The 17,079-nt window shown below is 30.6% G+C and overlaps 1 protein-coding gene across 2 annotated transcripts; it reads left to right on the top strand.

The window, feature by feature from the left end:
* Positions 1-7,484: 7,484 nt before the first annotated feature.
* LOC105137570 (probable protein phosphatase 2C 75) lies at positions 7,485-15,177 on the top strand. 2 transcript variants are annotated; one of them, XM_011043357.1, is made up of 5 exons: positions 7,485-8,018; positions 8,123-8,476; positions 9,484-9,589; positions 13,971-14,300; positions 14,935-15,177. In XM_011043357.1, exons 1-4 carry the CDS (start codon positions 7,623-7,625, stop codon positions 14,291-14,293), a joined length of 1,179 nt encoding a protein of 392 aa, XP_011041659.1. In that variant the 5' UTR covers positions 7,485-7,622; the 3' UTR covers positions 14,294-14,300; positions 14,935-15,177. The 2 variants fall into 2 exon arrangements, with proteins under 2 accessions (XP_011041659.1, XP_011041658.1); XM_011043356.1 differs by lacking the exon at positions 14,935-15,177 and having other exon boundaries at positions 13,971-14,473.
* Positions 15,178-17,079: the final 1,902 nt, after the last annotated feature.

Below are 17,079 nucleotides of genomic sequence, written 5' to 3'. Positions count from 1 at the left end.
AATTAAATCTATTTTCAAATAATTTTAAAGGTACAATTCCTAATGATATATTTTTTAAAAAATAAATTCTTAAAATATAAATTATAGTTATTAAATTTAATATGATATATTTAAAATAATAAATTTTTAAAATATAAATTATAGTTATTAAACTTGACATGGTCTATAAAGTTAATCTGACCAATCCAATTCTATCTCAAGCTAAGGTTTTTTTTAAAAAAATATTATTTAAAATTAAAATAATTAACTTGATATATCAAGTTCAGACTCATCAACTTAAACAAAACCTATTTTTTTATTTTTTAAAAAGAAAATATTTTAACATTGTTTTAACCTTTTATATATTACAAAAAAAATATTATTATTTTAAATTTATCTAAATTAATCTATTTAACCTGTAATGTGCTTTTAGATTGGATAATAAATCTTATCAAGTTTAATAATTTTGATTTGAATCAAAACGTTAAGAAATTGACTTTTTTTTAATATATATATCATCTAACCAATCCCTTGATTGCTATAAACAAAACTCCCTTTGATAATATTTTTCGCATAAAAAAAGGAAAAAAATATTTACATCATCGAGCTCAAGATTCAACAAAAACAAAGATATCTTCGCATAATTTTTCTATTCAAGATTAATAGCTTCTCTTGTATCTGCATCACTTAAAAGCTAGCTGTTACAATATTTTATTCTTATGATAAACAATTTATGTAATGCATAACTTGCACTATATTTTATTTTTATGATCTTATATAGTCTTCCCCCTAGTTCCTGGTGATACTAAATTAATACTTTATTGGGAGTCATAAAGGTCACCGTTGATTGCCTCTAGGCAAGCTTCATTGCCTATAATTCAAAGGCTTAAGTTCCTTGGGAGGCTATAAAGTATCATCTAACCCTTTAATATAAAGTAAATCAAAAAAAAAAAAAATTATTCTTTAATAGAATCTCTTACCAAAATTAAAAATCTTACAAATAGATTTCTAATTAATTATCAAACATTCCTCAATTGAGTGAGTACTTTCAATAATTTCTGATGATCTTGCCTTCTATTTTTTTTTTTTATGGAATAATAGGTGGTGGATTGTAGGATCAGTTTATGTGAAAATTTTGCATGAAGAGTAATCAAATTAAATGTAGGTTAAATGCACTAAAGTAGAATATATTTTCTCCTTTTTTTTCTGCTCAACTCTATCTCTATTATATTAATGCACCGTTTGTTTTTGAGGGGCAAATATGCTTTTAAAAAAATTATTTTTTTATTTTAAATTAATTTTTTTATATTTTAGATTTTTTTAATGTACTAATATATATATATATATATATTATGGATGAAAGGTGCTAACCTAGCTGAAACCTCTTAGAAGTAAAGGGAAATGGATGCTGGTTCAAGAATCGAAATTTTATATTTAAGGGACTGATTTGAAATAAAGTTCATATTTGAAGGACTAATATTTTTAGCTCCCCCTTAACTTGAGTGTTGGACTCCAGACATGGTGCTGTAGTCAAACAAGAGGAAAGCCATGTTCTCCACAGTTTATGACCAAGTCCATGACGAACGAAGATACTGTGACGCTAATGTTTCTTTCTCGGACAGCACATCTCGTCTAGTTACTCTCCTAGATCAGAACAAATAAAGACAATAAAAATAAAAATGTTTATGGTCAGACAGAGAGAGAAAATATATAGATATAGATATAAAAATAAATATATTTTTTATATAATTTTAAATTAAATTTATGTATTTTTAAAATAAAAGATAATATTTATTTTAAAATATCATTATAAAAATTCTTAATTTTAAAATTATATAATAGAGGTATGTAGGATAAAAATAATTATTATCATAATTTTAAAACTTAACTTGAGGATCGACGGGGACAAAGCATAAATCACTAATTAAAACCCAGCTCATATGTCAAACTCATCCAAATCAGTATAAAAATAAAAATAATTGTTATTATAATTTTAAATTTTAATTCAGGGTCGATCAAAGATAAGTTCAAGTCACAAATGAGGTGGACATTTTACTCTAGTCAATAAAATAACAAAAATAATTATTATCATAGTTTAAAAACTCAACTCGAGGGTTGACATGAGGTAAGGACTAGATCACATGTTAAGAGGGTCAACTTGGAGCCACATAAAACAAAAAGTAGCTATTATCATAATTTTAAAATTTAACTCAAGGATCCATTTGAAGCAAGACTTGAGTCATATATTAAGGGAGGCAATCCAATTCAATGTAAAAATAAACTGTTATTATTATCATAATTTTAAAACATAATCCATGAATCAACTAAAATAATGCATAGTTACAAATTGAAAGAGTGAACCTGGATTGACCTGAATTATTATATAAATAAAAATAATTATTATTATAATTTTAAAATTCAACTTGAAAATTAACATAAGACAAGGTTTAGATCACAAGTTAAAAAGATTAACTTTATTAATTAAAAAATATTAAAATTTATTTTTTTAAAAATCAACTAATTTTAATCTATATTTTATCTAGATATTTAATTAGTTAATTCGAGTAAATTCTATTTTTATATTTTTTTTTAATCTCAAATTAGTTTAATTCTTCATTCAAGTGAGTTCCAGTTATATAATTATTGTAATATAATTAATTTTAATATTTAATATAAAACAAAATGAAAAAAAATATTTTTTTAAAGCAAGTTTAATAACCATACTTGTTAAAGTTAAAATATTTTTTTTATATTTAATTTTATTTTATATATAATTAAATAAAATATAAAGATAATTTTTTTATTTTTTATATCATCATTAAATACAATTTTATTTTAGTTTTTTAACTCATTTTTTTCTATTTTTCTATAACAGTAACCCAATACTTTCTATGTGTCATGAATGGGCCGGGCACGTCACTTTCGAAGTTGTGGTAAGTACAGAGCTTGACACCTGTGTTACGGCTTCGTAATTCCCGGATAGATAAGACAAAGGAACGTTGGAAAAGAGAGTAACCTTTTGTGGGCCATCCCAGTACTTTCATCCAAACTTGGAAACCAATAATTCGTCCACTTGTTAGATATTAAGCTCCGGAGGCTCCATTTGTCAGATTCTGCGACACGTGTCGTTCTACTTGCTACCCTGAATTTTTTTCAAAAACTCGCCGTGTATAGCCGGATTTAAGAAGACAGAATAAAGACAGTCTCGGCGTATTAATAATTCTTGTGACTTAAAAAAAACAAATCACTTACTTTTTTATTTTTATTAATCGATGCATCATCATGCTCTTTTTTCTTTTTTCTTTTTTAATAATATCACCATGCACTTAAATCACAACTATTGGAAATGAACATAAACATGTGTGATTGGTTTTCTAGTTTGAGAAATTGTTTATTGGATATGATAAAAATCTTTTTAGTTTGTAAATAGATTATTTACCGTATTATATTGCGATTTTCATCCATTTTTCTATAATATAAAAAGAATATTCATGTATTGCTATTTTTTTATTTTTTTAACTATATAAAGATTAATATAATATAATTTGATTTATTTTATGAGTTCAAAAGCAAACCAAATAACCAATAAAACATAATTTGATAAAAAAATTTAAGATAATATTTTTTTAATATTAAAATAAAGAACATATTTGATTTTTTTTATCATTCGAGATTAACATGTCAAATGCATAACCTAAATTATGAAATTATAATAATTACATGGAAAACAAATTATAAAATCTAACTTTTAATCAACCCAATATTAAATTATAAAAGTAAAAAAAAAAAAACAATACAAAAGGAATCTAAAAATATGACCCAAGTTAACATTTTAAATTTGCAACTTCATAATACCAGGGTAATACCATCAAAAGACAATAAAAATAAATTACAAAGTTTAATTTTCAATTAGTTTAATATTAAAGGACATGATTAAAAAAACATAAAATTACTAAGTCAATCCACCAAACTCATGATTCGAGTCTTGAAACTAGGATAATTTATTAGAAATAAAATTAAAAAAATAACATACTTACCCCAAATTAACTTACCAAATCCGCGACTCTAATCATGAAACTGAAATAACATATTTGTATAAATTTTAATTAAAAATAACATAAAAAATAAATTAAGTCAATATAGGTTAACCCATTAAGCATTATTTTCGGGTTATAATGCCGAGACAACTTTATAAAATTCAAATCAAAATAAATTATGACGTCTCATTTTCAATTAACAATAATATTTAACGATGAAATTAAAAAAAAAAGTCAGGCAAAAAAAGTTTTTTAAAAATTAAGTCAATTAAATTAATTTGTAAAACCTACAACTTGGGTGCATAAGAAATGAACAACCTAATAAAAAACAAATTCAATGTTAGAAGAATATGAAACTGAGATAAATTTTTAGAAAGAAAATAAAAAAAATTGATTTATTTATGATTAAAATACCAAAACTCGTAATGTCATAGCCTAGCCCAACATGCTATATATTGCCCACTTTGGGTCTTTCAATCCATCTATTTTCAGGGCTTCCACCTAGGTCTCCCTCATGATTTTGTTTTTGGCAACCCACAGGCCTCAAAACACATACAATATATTGGCAACCAGGACTAATAATAAGGCCAACAATCAACTCCTCACCCGCCAATGTGAAATATTATAATCCATCCCCCTTCAGGAGCCTGACGACCTCATCGGCACCATTGGATAGCCAATGAGGTTGACTCTAATATCAAATGTAACAGCTTGGCCCAACATACTGTATATTGTCCGTTTTGGACCTTCCAGTCTATTTATTTTCGGGGCTTTCACCTAGATCCCTCTCACGGTTTTGTTTCTGGCAACTCACGAGCCCCAAAACATGTATAATATATTAACAACTAGTACTACTAATAAGGCCAACAACCAACTCCTTACTTGTTGATGTAAGATATTACATGTAACCTTGATCAACATACCATAATATCTCAAAGAAAATAAATCAAAATAGATTATGAAACTTAGTTTTCAATCAACCTAATATTAAATGATAAAATTGAAAAAAATTCAATTAAAAAAACATATAAAAACTTACATGCGTTAACTCGGGTTAACCCATTAAATATTAATCTTGGATCATAAGACTATAATAACCTAATAGAAAAAAAATAAAACGAATTATGAAACCTAATTTTCAATTAATCTAATATTAAATGATGAGATTACGAGAATTTTTTTTTTTAAAAAAAAATCACAGACAACTAGATTAACCTACAATCTATATCATGAAAGTGAGATAACCTAATAAAAAACAAAGATAAATGTTTTATAGGGCTACACTGAAATATGCGGGGGAATTACTATTTATTGCTACAATATTTTCCCTACATGTTTTAATCTATTGTTAATTAGTTTATAGTTTCTTGCTTCATTGCAATTCAAATAACTTTTTTTTTTTGAAATTAACAAAAAAATATAGTCATAGAAAATTATTTGATATTGTTATTAAACTCGATTCAATAATATTAAAACCTCTCAATCTAATTTTTTACGTAACTTGAGCTCGAGCCTAACTCGATCGATTTGATCATTTAAAAAAATCTAAATGAACGGTAAAAAGAAATTCTAAAATGAAATTGAAAAGAAAATAATGAAATTAATTGAAAAAAAACCTTTTGACCTCACTTTATATCCTGTCTTAATTTAAAAGTAAACTGTACAGAAGTATCCTAACATGATCTAATTAATTTGACCGATTTAAAGGTAACAGTTAAAAAAATCTAAATAAATTAAGGATAAAAAAATAAAATTAAAAAAAAAACTAAATTGAAAAGAAAAAAAAAAAGAAGAAGAACTATGCATAAAATGAATATCATGAACTAACAATAATTAAACTATCTGAACTTGTCATCTTAGTAAATTTTACATGGAATCTTATTCCTATAAAACAAATTACCATGTTCTGAGTTTCTTTTAGTATTTTTTTTATACTAATTTAAGCTACTTCTTGACTTCACATTCAGATTTCATAAACTTCATCTTTACCAACAGTAAACAAGTTGCAAGAAAGATAATTGAAAGAGCATGAATTGTGTCATGTATTGATTATTGAAATATCTTCATTATTTAATAATACCAATGTATTTTTTAGAGAAAATATACCAATATGCTTGATTACATATTAATTTTCATTTAAAATAAACATTTTCATACAAAAAAATTACATGAAATAAAAAACTGTTTTTTTTTTAAAAAAAAAAGTCTTACAGATGTGAACTTGTGCTACTTGCATTCTTAAAAAACGTTGATATCTAAATTATTTTGTAAGATCACTAGTTTGATTATCTGTCCTATGCTGTGAGATGTTACATTTTTTTTCTCAAGGCACAAATTGGTGTTGGTAAACTCCTTTTACCATCAAGATTTTTTTTTTATTCAAATTGAAAAGTTTATATATGTGTTTGCTAAAATAAATTGAAAATTATATATATTAATAAAAGATAATAAATATAATAATTATAACAAAGATTAAGTTAGGAAGATAAGATAAATATGTTATTTATTAAAAAAACTTAATATTTTTTTTAGATTGAAACTGAATTTCAAAAGTTTTAATTGGTTTGAATTAATAAATTTAAATTTTATTTTTTAAAATCAAGTATTAATTCTCAATCAAAACTTATATTTAATATTGTGAGAATTTTATATAACACCAATCAAAATAAAATATCAAATTTAATCTCAAATCAATTTAATATAAAAGAATTAATTGAAAATAAAAAAAAGTTAAGTGATAAAATATAAAATATTTAAAAAATATTAGGGGTAATTATTATAACCCATAATAGATTGTATCTTTTTACTATATTGTATTTTTTTTATTTTTTTAATATTACTTTTATCTTGTATTATCTAGCATGTTGAAGATTTCAAATATTATTTTATAATTTATTAAATATTAATTTAGTGAAAGCACATTACATTTATAAAATGAAGAGTAAAAGGATCTAATAAAAAATAAAAGTTTGAGATCTGTTAAATGGAAAGAAAAATCATACAATTAAAAAAAAAATTGAATGAAAAAAGACCAATAAAAAAGACCTGGATGAAAAAAATATGCGTGAACAGTGTTTCCCGCGTCAAATTTTATTAATTATATTGATAATACTTTTTACTCAGCTTATTATTTTTATTAATAATATTTATAAGAAAAAAATTTGAATCATATTTCGATTTTAGGAATTAAAAATTATTTTTCATAAATTAGACTTGGGCATCTGATTTTTTTAAAAAATAGGAGTGATAAATTAACTTATTATGTGATATTTATGATTTATTGCGGGGTATTTTGAACGATCAAATGGCTTCACAAAGAAATTATACTATCCATACGGCGCTTGTGAAAAAAGGGGAAGAATCAGAAAGATGGAGCGTCAGGGTGGACACGTGTGTCGAACGACGGCAAATAAGAAGAGGCAATTTTGAGCTGGCTGGCCTTTCATGCTTTTGCTTACGCCAGAAAAACAGAAAACACAACATGTTTCGCCTTTCCTTTCCTTATTAGAAAAATAAATCTCCGTTAAATCTCTCTGTCTCTCACTTTCTTTCTCTCTCTGTTTGTCAATGTCAAACGGAGATGACTGTTAACCGTAACGGAATGCAATGACAGAAGTTTGCCGAAAAATGTCCAACGACAATGAAGACGATTCGGCGGCGAAATGCAGGGAGCGCCGAAGAAGGAGAATCGAGATGAGGCGTCTTGCCGCTATCTCAACCACTCGTGGTTCTCCTCAGCCGACTTACACAAAAGGTTCAAAAGAGAGGAGCCAGGCGACGGGGGAGGGGAGCTCGAGTTCAACCGCTGAGGGAAAGCGGGTTGTTGAGACTGTGAGTGAAATTCAGACGGTGGAGCCGGTGTTTGGGAGCATGTCAGTGTCAGGGAGGTCAAGTGAGATGGAAGATGCGATTTCTGTTCGTACTAGCTTTTGCCTGCCGGGGATTAACCGCCGAAGGCCGTTGCATTTGTTTGGTGTTTATGACGGTCATGGCGGTTATCACGTAATTTCTGAAAACGCTATTCAATTCTATTTTGGGAAGGGTAATCTCGTCACTTAACAATATCTATTTTTTAATTGTTTTCATTATTTTTTCTTTTTTCGCAGGTGGCAGCGTTATGCAGGCAAAAGATGCACGTGTTAATAGAGGAAGAATTGGAACGCGTGGAATCAAAGTGCGTGAGTGGTGAGGGTGGGGAATTTGGGGCGGAATGGGAGGAAATGTGGAGGGGAGTGATGAAGAGAAGCTACGAGAGAATGGATGAGGTGGCAATGAGTACGTGCGCATGTGGGAGTGAGGGTTTCCAATGCGAGTGCCACCCTACCCAGATGATACTTGGTGGCTCCACAGCGGTGGTGGCTGTGTTAACCCCGGAGCATATAATTGTTGCTAATTGCGGTGACTCACGCGCCGTGCTTTCACGAGGTGGAAGGGCCATTCCCCTTAGTGTTGATCATAAGGTTAGTTTTTTCAGTCGGAAAACGCGGAAATGTCAATGTATGTATGAACTAATCCAGGCCGTCCATTAGCGGTCATGATTTGATCATGGTGACTGTTGGAAATTTGTCTTCATTGCAATTGGGGATTGCGTGTTTCTGATGGTATGAAATACATGGATTTGCCAACTTGTCAAGTGTTACCTATTGTAGATACCAGGTGGCATCTTGTTACGCAGGGTGGGGAATAGGGACATTTCTTGGATGATGGTCTCTAGACCAGGTGTCTATGTTTGCTTGTGGAAAAGTCGTGCATTTAACATTTGGCAGACATGAAGGAACTAGTTATGATGTTCCATTTTTGTTAAGAGAATCCTTTTGACTAGAAGCTTTAGAACTGTTTGCATGATTTTAGCAATATCATGGTCCGTATTGTTTGGACCTACATGCAAGTATGAGACAGAATTCTAATGCTCATGTTCGATTTGTCATGGGATGGAAGTTTCAATACTTGGCGAGGCAACTTCACGTTTGCAACATACTGTTTCTGAGTGCTTTTACTTCTTCTTCTTCTTCTTTTTTAAATGCAGGGTTTAGCCCCTGTTTGGTTAGAACAAGATTGTCAATGAAATGAAAATAATACTCCAATCTAATTTCATATGGGATTTATATCTTAATTTTATCTGAAGTAGAATTTATTTGCTATCCACCCCTAGTTAGTTATTCCACTTAAAAATAAGATATCCTATTTTTTTGTTAATTATGATCTTATTAGTGGCAAATTAAATCATATTAAACAAAAAATGAGAAGGAATTTCATTCCATCAATAATTCCACTGCCTAGTTTGTTTGCACATGTTATCCATTTTTCCAATAGATGGAAAAAATTCGTGCTGCTTCCTGAGATGTAAAAACATTTTAAATCTCTCCCTCTCTCCCCTTTGGTTTAATTTGACTTGCTCTCTCTTTTATCTTTTTGGTACTCTTTAATTTGATTAATGAATAAAAAAAATTCCCAACATTTGCTGCAGCCGGATAGGCAAGATGAACTTGCAAGAATTGAAGCTGCTGGAGGTCGAGTGATCTACCTGGATGGAGCTCGAGTTGAAGGCATTCTCGCTATGTCTCGAGCAATAGGTAATTTATTCTAGGTTTAACCGTATCATTATCCTTGTTTCCCAGAGTTACGACATGTTATCCTCATGGAATGTATAAACCTCAAGACCTGAATTATTTTTATTATTTCCACACACTCGTATAAAAAACTCGTTATTGGGACAAATGTTAATTTTATCTCATGAAAATGAATGCAGAAAATACATCTGTCACATTAGTAGATTAGTTTTCATTTTTACACAAAACTACTCCTAGTCCTATTGTTTGCAGAGTTGGATGTGCATCCATGTTGAATGTCTCCCTTTATGATGTTAAATAGCCTTGCATTAATTTTTTTTTTCAATTTCACCAATCAAATAAAGTTCAATTTCTAACTTATGCATTTTGAAAACTCGGTGCGTTTCTTTGAGCAAATTAATGTTTTTTATTGCTCTAATGTTGACTAGTTTTCCATGTTGACTAGTAAGCAATGTTCTGCTTTAACCTTTGGAGGGTCATTAATACCCTGAAGAGTAGAAAAGAACGAAACATGATTGCATCACTGTGGAGGTTTTGAAATTCGTAGTTTAAAGTTGTTGACCTGATATTCTGTATGTTTACATTATTATATTTGCCATCCTATGAATTTTTGCTGAATTCATCTGGCAAAATGGTTAGTCTATGCTTCTTATATCAGTGTTTGTGGGCTCTAGGTTTCTTTTTCCTTTTTTTAGCTGAATGGGTTAATTACCCATAAGAGACTGAAATTATGAAGTTAATTCATCCATTGGCTCTTATGGTGTCAAAAACATTTGTTTTGAAAAAAACAAGCAAAAGTTTGTTGAGTTCTTGTTTTTTTTTCTTAAATTGATTTCTGGATAGGTTCATTCATATAATTAACAAAGGAAGCACAGGGGACTTTCATTCTTTCAATAGTTATTGTTGGACATCTACAATAAATTAATATCCATGAATGGCTGTGCACTTGTTCCATATTGGAGGCTTGAGTACCAATAGACATTACGAATGGACAGATATTGGCGTGTAACAATCTAAAAGAAAGAAAAAAAAATCTATAAACGTCCCATGATGCAAGATATTGGTTTATCCACTAGAGTAAAAGAATGGACATGATTATGCTGCCTAAATAAAAGAATTATATTTACAAAAGAAAATATATTTACGATTGATCAATTATGTTTGAAGTGGCAATGATCTATCAAATTTTGCATATTCCTTTCAGATATGGATTGGTTGCCAATCTGAGGTTCAACTTAAGTATGCAATAATGTTGCAAGGTCTAGAACGGGAAATTGAATGGGATATAATTTTATGATTCCCTTCTCTCAACTGAAATGGATACCAATAAGCTACTATAAATGCTAGGCTATTCTGCTTTCTCTTTGATAAAATTTATCTTTTTTATATAGAGAGAGAAGGAAATGTAAAATGACTAGGAAGAGGGCTTTGCTTTAGTATAGTTAGGTAGCATAAGCTAGTGCTCACTTAACCTGCAATCAATTGTCGAGGATGCTTCGTTGAAGCATATGAGAAAACTTAAGGGTTCTGATGGATGCACCAAAATTATTGGTTCATATCAGAAAATAATTTTGTTATCTACTGTGTTAGGCAGTGCAACTGATGGGTCACGCATGCCAATAATGTGCGATGCTATAGCTCCACTCTCACTGGTGAGCCTTTTCTATAGAAGGGGAGGTAAGAAAGTACAGAGGGAAACTTTGATCTTTATCCTTCCATGGTTCTTAGCAGTTGAAGGAGGAACTGACGACCATTACGATTTTGGTCTTCTTCCTTCTTGATTCATTCTACATGCCTCTCCATGTTATTCGTGTTTTGGTCTATGATTCATTATGGTTGGCATATCTGTATCCGTCATGTGCAGTTTGCTTTCAAGGATGTCAATGAAGAGCAATTAGGGATCTGGGAAAGTTTGGGAAGTATGATTATTTGAGGTCACACTACATCTGGCATGTACACTTTAATGTTCTACCTACCCCCACCCCCCCTCCCTGCCCACCCCTTTTTTTTTTTGTTGGGGTGTTGGTAGTCGTAGCAGGCAGGCTGGTCATAAGATTTTTCGTGGTAGTCATAGCATGTTGTTCGTAAGATTGTATTTCCTCATGCTCTTGGAAAGGATGGATAATGGAAGGTACAAGGCATCCAAAATAAGAAAAGAAGTGACTGGCAAGCTATAAGCCGGGGGATATAATGCTAAAATGGAGCTCCTTGTTGTCTTAACCCAAGAAATGATAAGGAGTTTGGAAACAGATTTTTATATTTAGTAAAAAGTTGGATGATAAACATAAAACGGAATTGGTATATGAATATATTTAGTCTGATGATCAGTGTAAAACTTGGTTTGGTTTTTTGTCAATAGGGTGAATTTAAGTTCGTTGTCCATATTAGGCATGAAGAAAGATACCGAACAACCTGTGTAACTATGTAGATTCATGAATGTGAGGAAAAAGTAGCGAACTGAAGGCACGAGTTAAGAGTGAGGATTATGTGGTGAGTCTTGCAAAATCCAAATTAATGCTCAATTTTGTTTGGCTATTCCGTAAGCAACAGAAAGAAAATGGCATCTCAACTTTAAATTGATTTAAGAGTTGGTTAAATGACTGTAAAGATTGTCTGATACATACCTGGTAAAAATAGTTCTCTTAGATGAGCTGCATGCTCAACTAAAAGTTGGAAAATGTAATAGAGAAATCATAGGGTTTATATGAGTAATTAGGATAAGAAGGATTCCACAGCATATGTGGGTTGTCTTTCTGTTTCATTTCCTAATCTAGGAATGAGCGAGAAACAACGAGAGTTAGGTGATTATACATATATTTGTGTGGTGTTTTCTGTTTGGTGCGTCATCACTGTAGTGATTCTGAAATTAGTTCAAGTAAAAGAATGTACTACAGTTTCTGTGTTCGTTAATTTGCAAATGTCAGCATACATAAAGTAGCTCAAAAATCTAGATAATATATATATCCTGGTTACTTGTCATCTGAATGCTTGTGTATTGCATTGGATATTTGTATTTCCTTTACCTTTCCCTGTTAGATACTATGCTACAATTTATTCAGTTCTTTTACTTTTTCCTTGTTGATGTTAGAATCTGTCGCTATGCGTGGCTCCACTGCATCCTTTACCATGTTCTGTATTACATGTGATTTAGCAACTGCTGCTGACCTAATGATGATGGATATTGCTCCTTAATGACATGCTATGTATGTTGTTTTCACAGTTGGGAATCTGTTACTTCTACGATGCACATTAAAGTTTCAATGATAATCCCTCTTGGGTACTCAAACCTCTAATTATGAGGCATTCAACATGAAAATGGGTTGTGTGTAAGTTTTCATTACGAATTTGGCTGTTTCTGTATCAATCAGGACAAACAATGGTGCTGCCAAGTTGAATGCTAACTTCTGACGAGATGCACAGTTACAAAGAAGTTGGTAGTTTGACTTTGATTGTCCTGCTGTGATTTCCACAAATTTACAGTAAGAAGTTTTCCCATGGGCATTGATGGCACAAAGAAGGATCGATTTTGACTATTGGTTCTTAAACATTAGAATGTGTGTATTATTTTGGTATTATTTTGGTTGTCACCCTTCTAATGGTTCTGGAATTCTCCACAATGCATCTTGGGCAAGAAAAATGGCTTGCCAAAAATCATAACCGATGCCTGCATGGCTTCCACCCGGCAAGATTGAGATTAGATTCTTGACGTCAACCAAAACACACTTTTGGTTGCGAATGCATGTGCACCCACGATAGCACATCTGACTTCATTAGTGAAAACATAATAAGATTTCTGTTTAGGGAAGCTATAGATGGAAAATAAATCTTCTCATCTGTTTGGCAAAGCAGTTGACAATTTGACATGATTACATGCTACTCATAACATTCAGCATCGCACCCATTTATTTTTCTCAATATTCAACTGAAATAAGACCTGTTTTTTTAGCCAGGAAAGAAAAGGAAAATGTTTTTCCAGTCCTTTGTTGGAAATTTGTTACAAAGTGATGTGTTTGTTGCTTTCCAGTAGCAGCATGCTAAACTTTCGTGTTCAAATATCTATGAAGCATTTATGTTCCATCACCTGACTGTTTGTATAATGCTTTTGCTTAGTTTTTTTAACTTGTATAATGGCATTATAATTTTTATCTGGAGTTCTGATATGCTATGCTTTCTATGGAAAATGCATGTTTGCTATTTGTGTTAATTGCCTGACCATGGTTTTCCTTGACCCTTATTGGTTAGTTTGCAACTTGTTCTGGTTGTGATGGTATATTATATTTCTACCCAGTGTCGGACAGATGAACAATTACTTAGCTTTCTAAAGCAAGAGTGCTTTAAATACTTGCTCAGTTGTTTTTCTTTTGTGATCTTTTTTTCCCGCCAGGGGACGAGTATTTAAAGCCATTTGTGATACCGGCGCCTGATATTACTTTTACAAAAAGAGAATCAGAAGATGACTGCTTGCTCCTTGCAAGTGATGGCTTATGGGATGTTTTGTCTGGTGACTTGGCTTGTAAGGTAGCTCGGCAGTGCCTCCGAGAAGAAAATCATCCTGTCAATGCTGGCCCTCCGATCAAAGATGAAGGAGCTGGATCTCTATATCCTTCTCGAAGCATGTTGGCCGCTGCACTTCTTACTCGCCTTGCTTTAGGACGGAGAAGCTGTGATAACATCAGTGTTATTGTTGTTGATCTCAAAAGTAACTGAGGTTCAGGTATGGGGGTCATTAAATCTTGAACTGAACTCGGTGCATCTCCTGGAAATCAACAACATGCACAGATAGGGTTTTTATTGTAGAATAGCATCTTTATATAAATGCATAGCATTAGATAGACTTTGGTATCTTTGTTATGGTAAGGTTTCTTCGTGGAATGAGATCAACCGCTGCTTAAGACATTATTTTGCTGCTGTGTTCATCCACTGAGAGCGCCTAATTAAGCAGGGTGCTCTGAAGCCTTTACTCCTATGATTCAGTTTGTCAGGATGGCCTAGGAGGGGATCCATCATCGTTTTAGCAGTGTCGTTCCAGTTTTGGTTGCATCAGTTTTACTCAAGTTGGCCATCTAATTCGTAGCTCGCAAACCATCTTTATTAATTCCTAGTTGGTACCTAGCTAAGATGAGCTGTGAGGTACGCGACAGCTTGTAGGATTGATACGCGCAGCTGCACCAACAAGTTAGGCAAATAAATGAGTGAATTAACACCGCAGCACGCTTTTACTTGCTGTGCTTTTGAATTTTGATAACTAATTAATGTCGCCGTTTCTAACCGCAACATTAATTGATTGTTAACCTCGACAATTAAATTCCAGCTAATCTCTTGACAAAGCTCTTGCATTTTCCACCCAGCTTTCTCTGTGAAGTTCAACATCTTTTGATTCTGTTCTTCCGCGGGGGCCTCAAGGCTGCCTCCTCCTGTCCTGGTATGAGCTCACGACACCCATCTCTTGCTGAAGTGACAGTGTGGCTGTGGCCATTTCCACCTGCATAACTACCATTTCTTGAGATCTGCATGTCCTTTTGGAGGCTAGAGTCGTTCATCTTTTATTTATTTTGTTGGTGCTCCTTCCAACTTCCAACTAACGCAAATTGAATGGAAAGTGCACTCTTTTATGGGGTTTTAGTTTTTTAAAGGGTATGATTCTTGTTGTTTTTTAAAATATATTAAAATAATTTTTTTTAAATTTAGTGATATGTTATACTTTCTAAGAAAAACACATGTTAAGCTGCCATGTTTTTAAAACATTATATTTATTAAATATTATTTTTCTAAAATGATAAGCTGAAGCTATTTCATAAAAAAATTAATTATATTACTCTTATCAATTTATGTTTTTTTTTTTTTTAAATCAGCAACTAAGTCCACCTACTTATTGCAAAATAAGACTCATGGCCCAACCAAACAGCTCGTTGCCTGAGAAATTCTGGAAATCCTCTTTGACCACAGGAATTGTGGAAGAACACAAATAAAACAAATTTCCAAGGTCATGGGTGTGTACATCTAAAGTAGAATTTATTATACCATTTGCCTGTACACTTTCAGAGTGGGGAACTCTGTACACTACTTTTCTGTCTCTCTTGTTAACTACAGCTGTATGATGGACCAGATTTTTCCTTTATTGAAGAAACTAACAAAATTCTTGGCTTTGAGATCATGTGAGCAGGAAAGTGTTGGTTCTGAGGCTGGAGCTATGTGTTTACATATTAAAAAAAAAATTAATTTTTTTTAAATATTTTTAAAATATAAAAATAAATAAGATCGGAAATTTATTAACACATATAATGATTTTGATTCCAAGACATATTTAAGAATATGTTTGTTTTTTGGTTTAAAAAATATTTCTAAAAAAATTTGAATTTGAATTTATTTTTATATTTTTAGATAATTTAATGTGTTGATGTTAAAAATAAAATTTTAAAATAAAAAATATTATTTTAATATTATTTTAATATATTTTTAATAAATAATATTTTAAAAAATAACTATTTTCTCAACATTGTTTATATAGCTAAACAAGCGATATCTTGTAAAGAGTTAAATATTATATTATTTAATTATTAAAATATTATTATTTTATTTGAAAAAACATGGGTGTTTACCGAGTCAAACTTGATGGATAAAAATACTTTAATATCTAGTGTTGTTTAATATATATATAATGAGAAGGTATTTAAAAGTTTGATAATGATTATTTTTAAAGTATTTTTTATTTTAAAATATATTAAAATAATATTTTTTATTTTTTAAAAATTATTTTTAATACTAGCAAATCAAAACAATATAAAAATATTAATTTTAAATAAAAATAAATCTTAAATTTTCATGAAACTTCATTTCAAATGGAATTCCTAACAGCTCCTCAACGGTGTGAAGAATCAATATTGTTTTCTTATGGAGCCGCCCACGGGGAGAAGCCACACAAGGTGGTTTAGCACGTGAGCAGAGTATTTTGCAACGTACAATCCCACCGGTCTCCACGTGATCTACAACTTTAATTCCATTGATACGTCAAACTTTTCTTTTTTTTCACTTTTTCTTTTTTGGGTTTAGTATATAATTGCCACTATATATTTACTAATGTTCCATTTCTATATTTATTGTTTACAATTTTTCAATTTTATCCCTATTATTTCCAAAAAAAACTTCAATATTATCCGTAATATTTAAAGGAATCGTGCTTTCATCCCCTTTTCTTACTTTTTTTCTGTTATTCTTCTTCAAGAGACTATAAAATAAAATATATTAAAAAAAAAGTGGGATCGTTACTAGATTTTATTAGCTGGTAAATAGCTGGGGTAACATTCAAACTTTTGGAAAGTATAGGGTGACAGTAAGAATTTTAAGCTATAGGACCAAAGTGAATTTGTTTGGAATTTACAAGGATAAAAGTATAGCTATTTTTCCTTCTTTTCCTTTTTAATGAAGATATCTTTCCATGGGCAGGCTGCTTGTCCCTAGAGAAGTGATATTTTATTAATTATTTTTAGATGATT

Source organism: Populus euphratica, unplaced genomic scaffold (genome assembly GCF_000495115.2).
Source record: "Populus euphratica unplaced genomic scaffold, PopEup_1.0 scaffold149.1, whole genome shotgun sequence".
Classification (NCBI taxonomy): domain Eukaryota; kingdom Viridiplantae; phylum Streptophyta; class Magnoliopsida; order Malpighiales; family Salicaceae; genus Populus; species Populus euphratica.
The sequence above is the reverse complement of the archived record's forward strand: the minus strand, read 5'-3'. Positions and strand labels throughout refer to the sequence as shown.